General features: G+C 33.6%; 1 protein-coding gene and 1 long non-coding RNA gene across 3 annotated transcripts; both read right to left on the bottom strand.

Moving 5' to 3' along the window:
- Window positions 1–820: 820 nt before the first annotated feature.
- On the bottom strand, window positions 821–20537 carry LOC100371681 (hyccin-like). 2 transcript variants are annotated; one of them, XM_085495999.1, is made up of 13 exons: window positions 20403–20537; window positions 18495–18604; window positions 18080–18181; window positions 17069–17197; window positions 15981–16025; window positions 15287–15367; window positions 14424–14545; window positions 13454–13549; window positions 11288–11467; window positions 10417–10504; window positions 5247–5409; window positions 3644–3661; window positions 821–3229 (listed from the first exon to the last, which is right to left on the bottom strand). In XM_085495999.1, exons 2-13 carry the CDS (start codon window positions 18543–18545, stop codon window positions 2913–2915), a joined length of 1392 nt encoding a protein of 463 aa, XP_085352125.1. In that variant the 5' UTR covers window positions 18546–18604; window positions 20403–20537; the 3' UTR covers window positions 821–2912. The 2 variants fall into 2 exon arrangements, with proteins under 2 accessions (XP_085352125.1, XP_085352126.1); XM_085496000.1 differs by lacking the exon at window positions 3644–3661 and having other exon boundaries at window positions 20403–20536.
- LOC146729084 (uncharacterized) lies at window positions 12279–13446 on the bottom strand. The gene is made up of 2 exons (XR_014928264.1): window positions 12950–13446; window positions 12279–12456 (listed from the first exon to the last, which is right to left on the bottom strand). It is a non-coding gene; the product is annotated as an uncharacterized LOC146729084 (long non-coding RNA).
- Window positions 20538–20559: the final 22 nt, after the last annotated feature.

Below are 20559 nucleotides of genomic sequence, written 5' to 3'. Positions count from 1 at the left end.
GCATAACTGAGATCCGGGTCCGGAATGGTGAAAATGTGCGATTTTGATGCATTTTCGGCCTTAAAATGGCCGCTATTCGGCTATCGTTAATGAGATCATGAAACAAATGCACATACATATTTGTGACATAATGTACCTTGTGTGTGTGAAGTTTGAACTTGATCAATCCAGACATGTCTCGGATACGGATCCAGAACTGAATTCTTTAAAACAAAATGGCCACCAGTTGGCTATTTCGAACTTGGTCCGAAAAAAAAATGACGTGCATCAAGGTCCTATTATGTTTAATGTATGTACCAAATTTGAACAAAATCCGTCCATGCATAACTGAGATCCGGGTCCGGAATGGTGAAAATGTGCGATTTTGATGCATTTTCGGCCTTAAAATGGCCGCTATTCGGCTATCGTTAATCGGATCATGAAAAAAATGCATGTGCATATGTCCCATATAATGTGTGATGTATGAGTGAAGTTTGAACTTAATCGGTCCATGCATGTTCGAGATACAGGTGATCACGGACGCACGGACGCACGGACGCACGGACGCACGGACGCACGGACGCACACAGGGCAAAACATAAGTCCCCGTTTTCGGACTGCGTCCGAACGGGGACTAATAAGGTTATTACGAAGATACCTCAAAGTATGCACTCAGACAGTACGCTGTCGCATCGACATCCGCTGCGCGTCGGTCGATACTGCCGCTGTACTGTCTTCGTGCACACTTTGAGGTATCTTCATAATAACCTCATAAAAAACATTTCAAGTTAATTTAACCAATGACAAATTCACAGCTAGCTGTGCCAATATTACTGAATGGTTCCAATGAAAACATGAAAATTGTTTATTCAATTATATTGTAAAGTTATGTCCCTAAAATTTCTGAATAAATTATTGCACATAAAGTAAGGAACTGAAATTTACTATGAAGAAACTAAAGTTCAAATTTTGAGATCGGTACTTACATTATTTACATGCGAAAAAAACTGATTAAAATCAGATGTACATTTTAATATCATTACTCTACATCACACACACATTTGGAAGTGAGAATTATATCCCTTGAGATGCGTGTATTTAAAACACAAATTTCAGGCATAATGTCTTACATTGTAGATGGGCATGCAGTTTAGTTATGACAAAAAGTAGCCAATACGTGCCAAAGTTTGATGACGAGATAAAGACAACAAGGTATGAAACAACTGACACGACATGCACTAGAGATCCCAGTATGATAATACATATACCATCATATTGGAATATATATGCATATTCACGGGTTGATGGAACTCTATTGTCAATATATCAATGACATATCGCAGTGTTAATATACGGGCAATGGTATGTTATAATAATAATTGTTTACTTTTTTAACAGAATCATGTTTGTTAATAAAACCATCCTCCTCCAAACCAATATGAATGATGTCCCGCAATGATACTATTCCTAAATTTGATTAAACACTCAAATTCTGTGTTATCACTGATTGGCTGGCTCCATAACTTCAGTACATTACCATGGGGACATGCAAGCCCATAATGACCTGTAACCAAGGCTGGCCACACAACACAATTCATGCTTAATATTGACAGATTTCTCAAAATCTCACGATCATGAAAAAACGAGTACAGCAAATGAGCTTCTCTAGATTGTTGAACTACCTGCTAGTGATATTTTGATTAAAAATGTCCATGCAAAATATTAAAATCTGATAATAAATTAAAGATTTAAATATTTTCTTAAAATCTTTGACTTTGATTACCATGCCTATTTAAAAAATAAAAATCAGTTGTGTCAGTCGTTCATTCTGTACTACTAGTCCCTTTAAATAATATTAATGAAACGACAAAGATAAATATTGCTATAATCATTTTGTTTGTCCACAGAAAGTGTTTATTTTTAGTACAATTTAATTATTTAAAGATCTGCATTACTCGTAAAACAAAAAACAATGCATCTATTGCAATGTGACCATGGGAAGGAAGGAGAGAAATAATGATGATGATCCTCAAAAATCCATAAAATTGTAATTTACACCAGTGTTATTTATGTCAAGTAGGTTTGAAAATTACAAAGCAATAATGAGTCAGTAAATTTTATGAAACTTTTGATGGCAGACCACCACTCTTCTATTTACCCTTCCTTCCACAAGAAATGATTGTAGATGTTGATTGGCTGATACAGTAAATATATCATGCTGCTTATTTGAATATGCTAATTGTTTGACAGTACATGACAGTTATGTTTTTCCAATGTGTTTGTGCAATTTACAACCAAGTACTGATCATATGTTAAATTTATAATGATTACCATACTTGCACATGCATAGAGATTTCCTTGAAAAGCGAATCAGATTCATAAACTTTTGTCAACCACTGTTAGGTTACAGTGATTGTAAACAAACTATACTGTTTCTGTGCATATGTAGGCTCTCTGTATATACTATACATTTAGTCTAAATACTTTAGTTTGCCAGCTATATTTGAATGGCCATACTTCTATATTTTTCATATCAGGATCATTGTACTATAAACACTTTGATGATAGACCAATCAAATATTACAAATTTGAATCTGTAAAGCTCCAATTTATTAATAAGTTACCTGATTGGCTGGTTTCTCGTTTGTATGACTTTTCGACCAATGTGTGCATCTATCACAATAGTAGGTTGAAATAATGCTTTACCCAACCCAATAATTCAACTCTCTGAACTTCATTACATTTTGCACTTTTTTCTGTATTATATGATAATTTCTGGCCATATTCTCCCATGGACTACAAACGTTTGAAAAAATATGGAAGAACTGCAGGTTTAATTCGTGAATTAATTCGGCATTTAAAAGATTAAACTATACTGAAATGAGAAAAACAAAATAAGAAATAAAAATTCCCTTCATATTTATTTTTCAAATTTATAGTTTTGTTTCCATTCTCCCTGGAGACAATGACTCTACTTTATTCGGAGAATTGGATATATTGATGTCTCTTGAATGACTAGCAGGAGCTATCAATATCTTCCCCTTGTTAGCAGATGAGTTTGGCTCGGGACCATGATTGGTTGCTTCTCCCGGTGATTGCAGCTTCACAGTATCAACCGTTTTTGATGGCTGCGATGATTTTTTAACTGCAATTCTCACATGTCGTACATCAGTTCCCTGATCACCATTTCCTTTACATCCATTCGCGGTATCTGTATCATCCTCGCCAGTAACAGTAATGGTAATATCGTCTGAAAGAAAAATAAACCAATCTTAAAACACAGAAAGAGACCTGTCTTCAAGTTAGCGAAAAATCTCCAACCTAATTAAAAAAATAAACTGAATTTCATATATTATCATGTGATTTTTGATGTTCTTTACCCGGTATTGCATAGAATCTTATTTTTAGGAAATTTAAATAATGGAACATTATTTAGAGGGAAAAAAAAGTTGGAAGGCTCTTTCTCTATCTCTCTCTCTCTCTCTCTCTCTCTCTCTCTGTAAGCAATATCTTAGCAGACATTTGTAACTAAGGTCTGTCATGATCATTTAATTTGATTAATACAACCATTCCTTCCACAACACATCAAGAATATAAGTAATATTTTTGAATGTTGAGTATTGTTGCTTGATAGTATCATACCACCATAATAACATTAACTTACCAAATGTTCTGGTGTATCCTGTGGTGTCATTGATGTAGGTAAAATAGTATGATTATCAAATATAGAATTGTATTAAACCACCACCAGTACCCAAATATATATGTATATCTAATCTACAATCAGGCATGTACAGAATTAGTCTCAAAAGATAGAACAACTTTTAATGTAGGTTTTTTAATCCCTTTTTCATTGTAACATTTGTATGTAAGTAGCTGTATAATGTGATTGTTAGAAGAGGCATTCACTTGTCTGAAATGAAAAAACTTAAATCACTGGATCAGATACAATCAGTAGAGACTGCAGTGAACGACCTCTGACCATCTACAGCACCACAGCTTATGGCCACTAGAGGGCGTATCATACATTATTACATGCTAATTTTAAACATGCATGAGGTTTCACCAGTGAATCCTATTTACTATATCAGAAGTGTAGAAAACTTATACCAGTATTAAACTGAAAGTACTCCCATGTGTTAATTAATTGCTAAATATGCAAATTAATTATTATTGTCTAATTCAAAATTATCATTAAAAACCTTCCCAACAAAATATATTTATTTCTAGTCCAGTGATGTATATTGATGTTTTTTTTTATGCATTGGTATAGTAAGGTATTAGTATGCAAATTAGCTAATTAAACTGCATAGACTACGGTATTGTAATAATTATCAGTCATTTACAGCACAAACAGCATGCAAGTACTTACAATATCGTACCAACTTAATGCCCAGGGTACTCAGCTCACAAAATCATGTTTTTTAAGGGGGTGGGCTCTTAGTCTGGCATGCCACATGAAAAATTGGCCATAAGACAATTGTGCCAGATTAGGGGGAATAGTACTTTTTTGGTGGAATTAAAATTGCAAAAGGAGTTGCATCAAAACTGAAATTATCACAAAACATTTGCACATTTTGTTACAATATTATTTACAAACCATCAGAATTTATGGTGTAAAATTAACAGTGTCTGTGGGAAAACAGTCACAAGAATCATCACTATCTTTGTTAAATCTTTTCGATTATACACAAACACATGTACGCAAACCTAAAAAAAAAGCTGTGATTCGCACATTTTAAAAATAGAATTACTCTTTTTCTGGAACTCTGTTAAATGCAAAGTAAGTGTAGAAAGAGTACATGTACAGATTTTGTAATAGATTAGTTAGTGATGTGATTAAGCTAGAATGCAGGAAAACAAGATGCAAAGTTGATCATCACTAGCACCATACCCTCCCAAGCAGTAAAGGAAACATACTACTGAGAAAACACAGGTACAAAACATTTACCACTTACTGGGTGCCTTAGTGTAGTGGTTATTTTCTGCACTTTTGTCACTGAAGAAACTTAAATAAAACTCAGTAGATAATACCTACAAAAACTGAACCAATTTTTCATTCAAACAACTTTTTCATTTGAATATCTGTTTCATCAATTTCATTTCACATTTAAATAAATCATTTCTTTTATTTTTCATTTTTTTTTTATTTAAATTCTCCTAAATAAAATATATTTTCAGATTCAAATTTGTTATTTGTATTTCTCAGTAGCATTTTACCTCAAACCCCAAACAAGGCAAAGGAGAAGGAACTAAGCTTCACTTACCGCTAGCTCTACTAACCCTTCTTGCTTTAAATGATGCATTGGTAATAGCAGCTCTTGTAAAAGTAGGTGTAGATGGTGTCAGAGCAATACTGATTCCTATTGGTCCATCAGCTGGCTGGCCAGATGGATTACTGCTTAATGAATTCTTAATAGCACTGGTCACCTGAAAGTAGACAGCCAATCAGAATACAGACATTTTATCTGGCTAAAAACAGGAATGTTTTCACAAGTACAGTTTCTAATAATTGGCACAAAAGAACTGCAAATGTTCATATTCTCGATGGCAGACGTCCAGGCATTTTCACTGCTTGGCAACCATCAAGGTGAAAACAAAGACAGAAAACTCTCAGAAAACTGTACTTTGGGATAGTTTCTGAGAATCTCCTGAACAGCGTGATAAGATCACCCCTACATGTGCAACATGGTTACGCATGATAGCTTCAAAGTTCAGTTTGTGCCGTTTTCTCGACTTTAGCCTTTTCACCGGCTTTTTGACCAGCACTCCACAGAAGCTCGCACAGAGCGTATAGAGATACAAGGCACAGTGTTGTGCCTTTTTGCAACATGGAATGATCTGTGACGTAGCTCTGCCCCTGAGAATTCTATGGTTCTATTATTGTTCTTCCGTTCACTGGTTGGTCTTAACTATATACACTGATACAAGCTTAACAGTTCAAAATATAAACAATTCTCACAGCCAGCACAGCTCACAATCCTAACTAATTTATTTTCACAATAAAATTTTAACTATCACCATAAAGCATGAATTGAAGTATTATTTACTTGTGTAACTAATATGAGACATCTTTAGACAGATTATCATAATATCTGTTATCATGAAACATGCCTGCATTAAACACTTATTAGAAGCCACATCCTTATAGAAGCAGCACCCATTTATTTGAGAACCCACAAATTCACCATTTCTCATACAATATATATGTAGCTATTCTAACAGACCCTGTGTTTCATTGTACCAATTAAATTAGAAGTCAAGACTTCTTTAAACTTAGAGTGTCATATTTTTTCCAGCTCAAGATTTCAATGTTAATATTGGACCAAAAATGCGACAAAACTTCTGCTTTTTGATAAAAAAAAAAAAATTTGCAATATTTTATGTGGAAAATAGCTATTTTGTGGATGATGCCTTAAGTTGACTTTGGCACAAAAAGGGCTATGTCTGCTTCAACTAGCTAAATTTTAAGTTACTCTCAGACCATACTGAGAACGAACAATGTCTTTTACACACATTGAAATATGTACGTTGACGGCATTGAGTGTGACGAAAAAAGAATATGAAGTGAGAAGGCAGTTTTCCCACTAAGCCTCATATTTATGAAAATGTCTTAGTCTGATGTCTAGCAGGTTTCTCAGTGAAATTGATCAGTCTGAGAAATTATCTTCTTATTTTCATACACTTTGTTTTAAAATACTGTAGAATACTTTATTTTCGCTTGGAATTTATTTTCGCTATTTTCGCTGAAGGGATGTTTCCGTGACAATAAAATCCAGCGAATATACTTTTTTTCCTATATTCCACATTAAACTCATCAAAAATCAGTGAAAATAAATTCCACACAAAATGCCCGAAAAGCATTTTCAGCGAAAATTTATTCCAGCGAAAATAAAGTATTCCACAGTACACCTCATTCAAGGTGTTTTGTGATGAACTCACAACATTACTCAGCAATGCAGAATTTGCTGAGGGAGTACTGCAAAAACTGTATTTAATAGTAGCCATGGCTTCTATTAAGGTAGCGAGAAGGGTTTTGTGACGTTTTTAAATAAAACATTCTCTGTCTGTTGTCTCGTTGAGAACAGTAATTTAGGTTATATATATCAAAAGACTAAGTATAGAGGTACAAGTTCGCACAAACTGGACAGTCATTGTTTACATAATTATCACGTGACATCAAAAATAGTGAACCTTGTAAAAATGACTAAGTACGCGATTGCGAGAGCACACTGCGGAATTTCCTGGTGAAATTTACGTCATGCATTGTCCGTAATCAAGCCCATTGAAATGCGTCTCCGATAATCAAAAGAGCTGTTATTCCGATTTCTATGCAGGTTTGTTTTTTTGTCCTTAAATTATTTCATACTTGGCACCTTTAACAGACTATTATTCTGTGACAAAGCATTTTCTTTAAAAACCCAGACATATTTCGCACCATCATTATCTTTTGAACGATAACTGCGAGTTTGAATGTCCTAGTCCGAACGCACTTGATTTGGTGGCGGTCCCAATGAGTCGTACTCGATCAAAACTTCAACTCGAGAAAAACGCGAAAAACAGTTTTGGTTAATAAAACACTGTAGATTTGCTGTATTATTATAAATATACACTAAAAATGGCCAAACATATTAACCACTGATATCATAAAACTCATAAAGAGTGTCAGATAATGAATAATTTCAAGCTCGAGCGTGAAAAATGAAGAAAACTGCTGGCATTTGAGTCCGTACTCAGGAACGTTCGGGTTTTCCATTGTTATGCAAACGAACAACGAAGGATAATCCTCTGACAAACATTACTGTCCCACTATACACGCTGACAGTTTACAAATAAGCTAATCCTTCAAGTGTCTCTGATAAGACATCTAATAAAACGGTTTTCATGGTGAAACAAAATGGCCGATGTTTGAAAAAAATTGCTGTGTCAGAGTGCGACACTGAGTGGCAGATTTTTCTTTGCCTCGTCTGTCAACGCTTTCTTTTCTTCCCCATTGCGTTAGAAAAAAAATGTATTAGTAAAATAGAATATTGACTTGGAAAATAAAACGATTTAAAAGAAAGTTGTGCAAAGTTACAGTACTCCTTTCGCACAACCTCCCGCCCGCTTCCGCTTTCCAATCACCTTTTTCTCTCGCTTTTGCGACCGCTTGTTGAATTCGACCGGACAATTTCCGCTTTATTTTCGACCGCGCAAACCCTGAAATATCACCGCCCATCTGCTCGCTCGTGCGCATTTAAAATTCGGACTAACAGAATAATTTCCGAGGTTCACATTGTCTTATAATTGTCTTTTTGTTTTTTATAGATGTTGAACAGCTGACAAAAGTTCAAATACTTTTTGTTTTAACTATCTATAATTATATGCACGCAACCTGATCCTTTGACCTCGATTTGGCCTGGACTGAATATTTTATTTTAAACAATATTCTGACGTGAAATACAAAATGTATTTCAACACAAGTACGACATGGTTGTCTGAAGTTTCTTTCCCGATTGTTGAGTCTTCGCAATGTGTTTTGTATAACTATTGTTGTTTCCCCCGATGCTGAAGGACCGTAAATCTAAATGGCAGTTACATGCATGGGCTGAGTGAAAGAAAATATTTCTAAGCCTAAAATAAAACCTAATATTACACCTCTTTGTGTATTTGTTAATTTTACATATGTTTGTCATGACAGTATGTTTGTAAATATCTAGAAAAATCTCGTCTTTCGTTGATAATTTCGATTGTTTGTTTGGAATGTCGATCCCCGTTGGTTTCTCCATACTCAGGCTGAGTTTAGAAAGAGCGTCGATCAACACCGTGACAATCAGCCGAGAGAAGACAAACACTGACCGTAATTCATGGGGATCATGTCCGTAATTTGTGGGCTGAAACCCCAAATAATTAAACAAGTATTATTATTTTAATATATATTTTATTTTACATCGTAAAACTAAACCATGCAAAAACAGAGCTAGAGTTGTTCGCGGTGAAACAACCGCATTGAAGACAATGCAACTTCAACTAGCCATTTCTTACCTTGAAATAAAAAAAAATAAAAATTCGAAGAGCATCGGGGAAAATATTAATAATCATCCTTATCAATCGCTTGCTTTATTTCATTCGAATCTATGAAATTCACGATTTTTGTTTACAGTTGTTGGCAACTTCCGCGCTAAAAAAGTTATGGCTATAACTAAATTTGACACGTTTTTCTTTTAAGCCCAATAAATTATTCATACATGTCAAGCTCTGTTCGATTCTTTCAGGGCATATGGCCGTTTTTAGTCGAAAATATTTGTTGTGGGAACACTTTTATGGTACGTATACGGTATAGACCGAACTCGTTCAATGATCGTGACTTAATTTTAAAAATTCAATGTCAAATTTTACCAGACGTGGACCGATGTGGATTCGGTATCGTTATTTTTGGAATTATTCACTAACATTTCCTCGTTTCTCTGCTCTCTCAAAAGGAGTTACCTAGGCTTTTTTCACGTAACTGTCTCATTAAAAAAAAATATTACATCTAGAACAAGCACCCAAAACACGTAACAAGAGGTCCCAGTTCAGTTGCTTTCACGATACAAGTGTAATACAACTATTAGATTTGAAGTGTCGTTCAGAATGTAATAATAGTTAATACTAGTTGTATGTTCACACTTTACTATCAAAACCACCATTTCGACCACCCATGTGCCAGTGATCAGTGTGGTCAATGTTTTCAGTGAGCGAGCCAGCGAGCGAAAAAAAAACGCGATTAAAATGCGGTCGGTTTCCGGTCGGACAAGACCGCGTGGTCGGAAATTAAGCGATAATCGGTCGATGTAAAAGCGGAAGGTTGGGCGAAATGAGTACTGTATGACCATGTTTCTCGGTCGAAGTCTCGACTGACAATAATGCTGACAATGGACGTTAGATAAACACGCATTGTTTGCAACTGGAAGCTTATCACCCGTTATATCAGAATCGTCAACAACAGAGTATACAGATAAGATGTTATCATTTAAACCCTTTCAAAGATAAACATTATGCAAATATCCACGAAACGCCAGTTGTAGTCTTTTCTGCTAGTGTTTTAAAACACTAATTTGAGCAACGTTATTTCGCAATTTCGATCTTTTGTAAACCTGGGGTGATGTATCAAGGTCTAAAGTAACCGTTTTATCAATTTGTGAAAAATCAAGAAAAAAGTGAAAATTTCCCTTCTCGCTACCTTAAAATGGTACAATGCAAAAAAGGGGATGCGGCTTCTATTACGGTAGAGCATTTACACATATGAGAAATAGTGAATTTTTGGTTCTCAATTGTTCAAAAAGAATGGGTGTGACTTCTATCAGATACAGCTTCTAAAACAGATTTTACAGAACATTGCACACATGTGAAATGAAAAAAAAGCCCCCTAACACATAACGTATGAAGCCCTCTAACATCATGCAAATTATTACTAACCAGAATAACTTCTGAGAGGAGTTGCTGGCATGCTACATAATGTATGTTTTCTAATGCTTCCCGTCCAGATTTCTGATGGCCATTGAACCTGCATAGAAAATAATCCAAATAAACAAACAAATAAGACATGCCATATGGTTTGGTATTGTTGATAAAAACCTGACTATGAATTGACTTCCACAAAGAGTCTGGGTGCAACAGACCGAACATGCTGATTTATTTTGCATAATATTAAAATAGCGTTATCTTCAGTTTTGTTATTTAGTACCCTATAACTAAAATATCTGTGGGTGACCATAAAAATGTTTGGAGAATATACATGTAGTGTTTTACTGCTGTATTATGACCTTTGACATAGTCTTGTCTTGTAATCAATTATGCAGGCATGCTCAGTAGCACCTAGCAACCAGGAGTTCAGTCATCATTCTTATATTCATGTGAATTTTATAGGTACCTATCATAACTAAATATGCAACTCCATGAAAGCCAATGTATATGAGGAAGTGCTCTTATTATAGCTGCCAACGATTTTCAATAATCAGCAGAAATATTAATCCATCAATATATCTGTTTGACACAGACTTATTTATATTATATTATATTACTGTTTGTTTAGTACACCAGGCCAGCACTATCGTCAGCAAATTATAAAACAACTTGCATTGAATATTTGTTGGGAAATTGTATGTACCTCACAAACTCCATCTGACTGACACTGACAATGTGTACATGAAAATCTGACTAAACCTGGCAATACCAATATGTATCCTATTGTTCTTTAAAAAATTAATTTTACTACGGCAATATTTTTTCCAACCTTTTGAAATGAGTGATCAGTTAAATACAGTAATACATGCTTGTCTGAACTTACATGACATAATAAACACCAGTCAGCATTTCAATCATAAATTCAGGACTAAGATGAACCCTGGGTTGGTACTCTGGATAACCATTAGTTAATAGACTAGTAGAATCAGATAATGTACTGGTTGATAATGAACCATTAGTCTGTGGTGTTAATGATTGCTTAGTGTACCCTGTGGTGCATAAACTAGAACAGACAACAAGAAATAGAGAATTGGTTAAATAACTGGAGATTAACTCTTAAAATCGGAGATAAAATTCATTCATTTATTCATTCATTCATTTTCATTCATTCATTTTCATTCATTCATTCATTCATTCATTCATTCATGCATTCATTCATTCATTCATTCATTAATTAGTTTGATGTGTTGATGATTGCATAGTGTACCCTGTGGTGCATAAACTAGAATAGACAACAAGAACTGGAGAATTGGTTAAATAACTGAAGATTAACTCTTAAAATTGGAGATAAATTCCATTCATTCATTCATATATCCACTTTTATTTATTTATTTATTTATTTATTTATTTATTTATTTATTTATTTATTTATTTATTTATTTATTTATTTATTTATTTATTTATTTATTTATTTATTTATTCATTCATTCAGACTGAAGACATAAAAGAAAGAAACCATCATCTAGCATCTTTTTGTGATGAAGATGTATGAATATGCACAATCTGATTAAAATCTGATGTAGTGTACGGGCTTTAATTATTTTGGCTATAAACTTATTTTAATTTTATTTTTTATTACTTTTGTTATTAATGCCCTTTTATTTTATTATTTTACATTGATTTTGATTTTTTTTAATTCCGCCCTACCTACATCTGATCCGACGCCTATGTAAGTCCCGTTCAAATCTCGCGTAAGTAACAGCCAATCACAGCCCCCCTTTTATACAGGCTGTCGGTTGCTTACTTTTCAGTGTATACGGACAATCTTTCTGTACATTATATTTTGCTCACTTGAATAAACCATTAATAGAAAATTGCTAGTATATTTTTATTTTCAAAAGAAATTCCACAGCATTTTCCAATTTTTGTCATTACATTGAATATTTTGTTCACTTCCAACAAATGTGTACACTTCCTGATACATCTTCGCCAGCCAAGGTTCGTTTATTCAGTCATCGCTTCAATTTTACATCAAACACTGAGCATAATTATCTAGAACGGAAGCAAAAAAATAAGTAAATCGTAATGATTAGAACACTCTAAACAGCTATAGTAAACAATGCAAATTGTAAATTGTATAACGGTCACCGGCCCACGGCATCGACGCAGACAATTGGAGCAAACAAATATTTCCTGATCAATTGCGATGTGTTCCAAATAAAAAATATTTTATTCCAGTCCAAATCAGCTCAATTACTTTAATAAAGAGTTATTGTATAATGTACAAAATGTTGATACATTTTGATGAATATTTACAGCTACGGCTTCAATACCGTAGACGGTTTTGACCCGATCGTCAACAAAACATCACCCGTCTCCAGGGCAAGCGACTGGTAAAAGACACCGATGTTCGGTCGAGCCGGTGGAAACAAAATCGTCATTCCCAGAATAACTACGCAAAGTAACGATCCAAACTCGAACCATTCGAGCCACAATATAAACATAAAAAAATGACTTTCGTTGCATTTGACAATGATAAACTTACCGAAAAGCCGTGTTCTTCTCGGTCCTAACGTCGGTATAATCCGCCATTTTATGTTTGAGTGTGTTTGCCACCTGACTCTGCCCAGTGACGTCATCATGTGCGCTATAGAAGAAGGTCTGTGATTCGTTGACTAAAATCGTCGACAGTGGGTCTCGTTGAAATCTCGTTACATAGGCATCGGCTCAGATGTATGTAGGGCGGAATTTTAAAAAAATCACAAAATCAAAATCAAAGTAAAATAATAAAATAAAAAGGCATTAATAACAAAAGTAATAAAACATAAAATTAAAATAAGTTTATAGCCAAAATAATTAAAGCCCGTACACTACATCAGATTTTAATCAGATTGGAATATGCACAGAGTACAGCACAAGCAGTTCATACTGCTATTTTTATTACATTACTGATGTATTGCAACATGTATTGTTGCCTAGCAACTTAGAAACCTGTTATGCAAGTTGATTAATTTTGTTGGCATAGTATAGGCAAGGTAATACTACTTACTGTGAACACATTTTACATAATATTTCATGTGAAGTACCTTTCATACAAGCTATACCAGTATTATATATATACAAGACATGACTAAGAATTGAAAATCTGAAATTAAAAAAAAATAAATAGGACAACAAGTCAGTCAGTAATCAGGAATTTTTTTAAACAAGGGAACAGGGGTGCAGCGCTCTCATGCCATGGCCATGCGCCCCCTTACTCTGACGAGCAGATTCTCAAGCAACCATAAAATTCTGATTGATCCGGGTTTACATGTGGCCACAGTCTTCAACTGTCTGATAGTAATTTTGGCCATAAGGAAGCCATAGAACGCTCCATTTTAAATTAGAATTATAAAAAACTCCACACCCTGGTAGGGAGAACCCTATCTCGCCCACTTGGTGGCGCCACTGAATTACAGTGCTTCCTCTTGCATTTTTTTTTTCTAGAAAAACCCCTGGTAATAACAGCTCATTATCATAACATAATGTAAACTGATCAATTGATTGCAAGACCAAATCAGCGAAAACCAAAAAAATTTGATGCAGTGAAAATATCTTCTACTGTAAAATACTTTATTTTAGCTGGAATTAATTTTCGCTGAAAAGACTTTTGGGGTGTTTTGTATGGAATTTATTTTCACTAATTTTTGACAAATTGAATGTAAAATACAGGAAAAATGTATATTTGCTGGATTTTATTTTCACTTAATCATTCCTTCAGCAAAAATTAATTCCAAGCGAGAATAAAATATTTTACAGCTTGACTTTCACAAAAAACATTTGTAGCAGTTAAAATTAAACGGTTTACAGTAGCATACCCCTTTCACATAAGTCACGATAAACACAGTATTCTTGAATAGGTGTCAATGATTACTATACTTTGAATTTGGGTCTCAATTAGGTGCCAGGACAGATTAATTGAAACATTTCAAAAATGAAGCCTAAATTATGATATTTACAACATATATTAGTAGTCTCACCTGTTTTGTGCTGTAATTATTTTTTCTTGAGGGAAAGGTCCACTTTTTATTAACTGTGTTTCTTTTTTTTGGTGTGACGATAGAGCACTCTCTGTCAATGCCACAGATGACAAATGTACAGGCTGAAAATTTAAAACATATCGTACATGTACATGAATGCTGTTTACAGTATCTTCACTGAGAAAGTCAAATATATAACATATACTGTAAAATACTTTATTTTCGCTTTTTTTCCTATATTTTACATTCAACTCATCTAAAATCAGTGAAAATAAATTTCATACTAAATACCCAAAAAGTCTTTTCAGCGAAAATTAATTCTAGTGAAAATAAATAATTTCACAGTATTGTATTTTTATGGAACAATTGTGCAACTTGAGGTACATCACTGCACAATTTGTGCATGAAAGTGGCTTAGAAAGAACTCTGGTATGTTGTGAAGTGATTATATGTGCGAAAAGACTGTCTTAAGTGTATGGATTTATAAGATGATGGTATGCATGAATTTTGAGATGATCACAAAATTTCAAACATACTTGTGTTTGTGAAAGAACTGATTAATGATCATAATGATCATATCAGGCTGGTTTTTTCTGTGTCCTTGTTTATTCACAAAGCATGTAGATGTAATGAAACATACTTTGAGTTTTTGACTATGGCGATAATCTCCTCCATTTCTTGTTCAAACAATAAAGCACCCACTGTATTCTGTAAATTCTGTTGTTTGATTGACATGAACATGGAATGGAATCTCCATCACATATAACGTACAAAGGTGCATATCATGATCTCATTTTGGATTCCAAATTATTTCAGTATAAACACGATTTAGCATAAATTGTTTTTGTATATAGTGCACTTACCTCATGATAAATAGATGGTTTAGCTAATGTGGGAATAATACAGGTTTTTACTTTTTGACGTCCATCAACTTCAACCACATCCTGATAAATAAATAATTAATGCAAGATGATAATGGAAGATGATGGAATTACAATATACAGTATGTTTTTCGAGCAGTCATTTTCAAAATATTGTGGCGTTCTACACTGGGAAATTAAATTTGTTTAAAAATAAAAAAAAATAGGTAAGATGAAAAAGTGTTAAAATATGTTAATGTAATTATGACTGGATGATGATGCAATTACAATACACAGTACGTTTTTCGAGCTGTCGGTCATTTTCACATTCATACACACATTTATTGCATCAGAATTTCGTATATATCACATCAGGTCACATTCATTGTCCTTCCACCATGATTGCATTGTATATTTGTGTTGTACATTTTAGCCAATGTAAACTTACTCTGGGTAAAACATAAACACTGTTGCCTATCTTCTAAAAATGCCAATGTCTAGGAATTTATTTTTGGAAGACTGATATAATAAAATTTGAAATTACCAAGTTTGAAAATATGTGATGCAAGCATGATGAGTTGGGGCAGGGGAGGGGGGGGGGGGCAAATGCAATAAGATGTGTACATGAAATATTCAAATTTGAACTCCTAAGGTTCTGATATACATGTAGTATAGAAAGTCAAAAAGTATTACTTACCAAATTATATATTCCTAAAAGTAATGCTTCTAGACGATCCAAGGACTAAAATGAATAATATTGATAAATTAGTAAGGTTGCGTACAATGATCTAAGCATGTACAGAATCACAACCATGGACTATGCGGCATTTCAATGTAAGCACAAGGAAGCCATATTAAAGTATGCATACATTGCTATGTTTCAGTAGTTTACAATCAGCATGCTTGTATCATGTTTGGAGGGAACCAATCATACAGCTTGTACCATAGACTGTTTGAGTGACTTCACAACAGAACTCCTTCAGAAGTACACTTGTTAGCATCAATGTGCTTTTACTTAAAAAACACCTTTAACCTTTTCATAAACAAAATTTCTCGTCCAAGTTTGTTGGTACTATTTTTTTTATATTCTTCAATATTTCTGGAAATGAACCTGAATTTTGGAGCCACCAGCATAAGTTTGAATCAATTTTCTGTTTTCCCTAAACAAATTTGTTTTGTTTTTTCCCAATCTTCTGAAGGAAAGTGCAGTCTATAAACTGGACTACTGTAAAATCTGTATTAGAAGCCGCGGCTTCTATTAAAATGGTACAATGCAACAGAGTGGATGCGGCTTCTATTAGAGCATCTACACATATGAGAAATGATGAATTTTTGGTTCTCAATTATTCAATAGAATGGATGCGACTTCTATTAGGGATGCGGCTTCTAATACAGATTTTACGGTATTATGTGAATTTGTTATGAAAAGAGGGAACTGATGATGAAAAGGTGAAAAGGTTAAAAGATTATAGATATATTTTTAGAGACAAAAACATACAGTGAGCTGCAGATTGAATATCTTTTAACTCATGAATATTCAAATCATAGCTCCCAAATACAGACATTCACTCATGAATATTCAAATCATAGTTACCATATATAGACATTCACTCCTGAATATTCAAATTATAGTTTCCTAATACAAGCATTTATTTATGAATATTGAAATCATAGTTTTAAAATATAGGCAATGTAGTGATATTTGCCACAGTATGTCAAAAGAGGGATATGGTCGTGCATAAAACAAATTGAAAAATAAAGAATTAAAATAAATCTGTATCTTACTTTGTTTTTATTTGATGGTGTGAGGTAATAGTAGAGAATACTTGGAATATATTGCAAGCAGAAACGTCTGCACTCAGAGTCACCACTACGATAAAACTCAAATAGCTGTCCACAGATGCTGTCTCGAAGCTGAAAATGATAAAGCAATACTCATTAAAGTCACTTTCTTTTATGTACTAATTCACTGGCATGTGAATCATAAAATCAAATATTGATAAAGTTATCTTGAAAAATATCTTACTATAGTTATGGAATTGGTAATCTGGTAAAATAAAATTCACATTTTATTTGTGCGCATACAATTTTATTTTAGTCTTATTGTAAAATCTGTATTAGAAGCCCCATCCCTGATAGAAGCTGCACTCATTCTTTTTGAACAATTGAAACCCAAAAATTCATTATTTCTCATATGTGCAGATGCTCTAATAGAAGCCGCATCCCCTCTGTTGCATTGTACCATTTTAACAGAAGCAGCGGCTTCTAATACAGATTTTACAGTACTTCCACAGCAATTGATTCTGAGGGTTTTCCATTTTGACTTAGGATTCCGACAAAATCAGTCCTGCTAGAGGGTACACACGTGTGAAATCAAACTTAAATACAGGACAAATAAATGTCATATCATCGTAGTAGCGACGGGGTTTGACAAACATGAAATTGTTTTTTGGTATTTCTATTCATAATAATATACACATTTTATGATGGTCAATTTTGATAAGTAAATGTATATCAACGACATATTTCTCTCTGAAAGATAGAAATTTCAACATTAAACTATAAAAAAAATTCTTTGATTTTTGAAGTACACGTTTGATCTGGCAGTGAAATGGAAGTCTGTAAGACCCTTTTTATCCTTTCCTAAGGATTTTATGTGTCTAATAAAATATATATCCCAAGGTTTTTGTTAGATTTTTCTTATTGAGCTAGTTATTCAAATCTGAGACTAGTATATGGTTATATGAATGCATTCAATTCAGTTAAAATAGTTTGACGTGGACACATTAACCTTACCTCGTTATCAGGTTGCTGAAATACCCCATATATTGCTTCAGTAATTTCTTTTTGTTCTTTTAACATTCTTCCATAAGATGACAATTCAGCTCTTGATAAAGACTGGGGGAAATAAATTTGTTTTAAAAAGAAAAAAAATTAAGTAAGATGCATACCAAGGTTAAGTTACATTGTCATTTTCCGAATATGTAAAACATAATTCCCAGATGAAGCTAAAAACATAAAACGTGTTCAAATGATTTTGTTTCAGCTAAACAAAATTAGAAATACTGAAAGTGAATACCCTGTTCTTAAATTCTGACAACAAACTGTAAACACACATTTTAACCAGAAACATATTGTTTTTTTTTGGTCTTATAATTCTACCTTTGACAAAATCCAGTAGAGATTGCCAATTTAATAGTTGGTAGTTTACCTTGCATTCAGCAATCCATTCCTGCAGCATTCTTTGTTCCATTGTAGCCATTATTACAGACGTTTAATGAAACATACAGTAGTACAGAACAGAATTACAATTACATAATCCTGAAAAATTCAAATACTGACAGCATCAGAATATACAACCCTTCAAATTTTTGAAATATTATATTTTCACATATTGCTCTAAAAGTAAACACAACTATCACGCAATTTTTGAAATATATATTAGTATGTATTTTATGAAAACTATTGAATTACAGTGTACAGTAGTTATAACAATTACGGCATTTTCCAAGGTTACCTGTAAATGGGTTAGTTCGATTTAGACATAGATTTTTCTTATTGAACGAGTTGTGATTTACTTTTCCCATTGAATCCCATGTATTAAAGCAACATTTTCTGCGATTATGAACATTTTTTTTCGTTAACCACATAAAGAAGACTAAATCTTACCAAAATATTTCTTTAGACACAACTGCATGAGCAAAGTGAGCCTACACAAAGCTAATGTCACATGAAATGCGATATGAAAACTAAGGGTCAAATAGTCACCGTTTCATTGAAATTAGTCACATGATGGAACTGTAGAAAATTGTGATGCACAATACACATTTAATATTATGGGAAATAACACATCAAATCTTGAGTGAAAGGCAGCCAGAGCGAGTTTTAGCCCCTAAAGATAGCAACATATTTGATATTTCATCCAGGACCCTGATAAAGTTGTCATATCATAAAAAATCAGAGAAAAAAAATTGATAGTTATAGCTATTGCCACTTTATATCACGTTTATTCCAAAAATCATTAAAGTATTTTAATAATATTTAGCACCGTTTTGTTGCACAAAATCAACTAAAACAAAAAATGATGATGCTAAAATCCAAATCGATTCAGATCAAAACATTCCTAAACAATGTAAAGAAATATATGCCTAATACAAACAAATTTGAATGAATAAACTTTATTTATAACAACTAGTGTTTCACTCACATTTTTTTATGTGAAAGCCCCAAAGCCTCAACACCAAACTTGAGAAGTATTAGTCCACATAATTTAGCGGTCAAGAATTGTCATTTTTCCTGATTGTTGTATACACAACCCCATACTATGTTCTAAATAAAATATCCTATCTACACTGATATTCCGCAGTGACCAGCAATCCATCATAAAAGTTAAAACTCCAAACTAAGGGTCAACATACTACAATCTGACAAAAATATGTGTTAAAAATTCAATTTTCAATTAATTCTAAAATTTCACAGAATTGTGCGGTAAAAAATTATTCACACCCACGGTAATTTATATGGGAAAATCTATGGTAGGTGTGTGTATGTGGGCGTGCATGACCACCTATGGATGCCAATCGGAACAAGGTACACTATTAAACAGCAGTTCTGCAGCTCTCTCAATTGGTTTCGCTGTCGTCTGCTTTTTATCGCAGGTAGGGTTATTTCAATCGTCGTGGGTTGATTGCGAAACTAGAGATCCCAAGAAATAACCATACCTGCGATAAACACAAGACTACAGCGAATCCAGGACAGTCACAGAACAGCAACGTTCACACTAACAAACCCATAATGTTTCGAGAGAAATGTTCAACGTTACATGTATTAATTTCGTTAGTTATACATATTGAATAACTGTCACTGTGTCGCAGTAGACAAACTGAACACATTTACATAATTATACTTACGTAAAATACCCCAAAATTAATTTATTTTTAATGAAGTAATAATGGTCGGTTGGTCACTAGACGTCTATTTGGTGAAATTTTAAAATCGAAGTTCAGTGGACATGATTTTATGAGGAAATTGTTTTCATATCACCTGCAATAGTTATTTCATGTAAAATGGTGTTCCAGTGTCCCTGTACGACAAGAAGAAATATGAAGCAATATTTTACCGTATAAATTGGTCCGTTTATGGCATTATTTCCGGGGTCGATGTGATTCCAGTCTAAATCCGATCCGTCCGAGGTGTACATGCGCAAAGGAATGCGAATTGTGAATTAATTGCTCATGAGTATTCCATTTGAGCATAGGGGTGTTGGAAATGATGTG

The sequence above is a fragment of the Saccoglossus kowalevskii genome, chromosome 22 (assembly GCF_978046115.1).
Source record: "Saccoglossus kowalevskii chromosome 22, keSacKowa6.1, whole genome shotgun sequence".
NCBI classification, from domain to species: Eukaryota; Metazoa; Hemichordata; class Enteropneusta; family Harrimaniidae; genus Saccoglossus; species Saccoglossus kowalevskii.
This window is presented reverse-complemented; position numbering and strand designations above follow the sequence as displayed.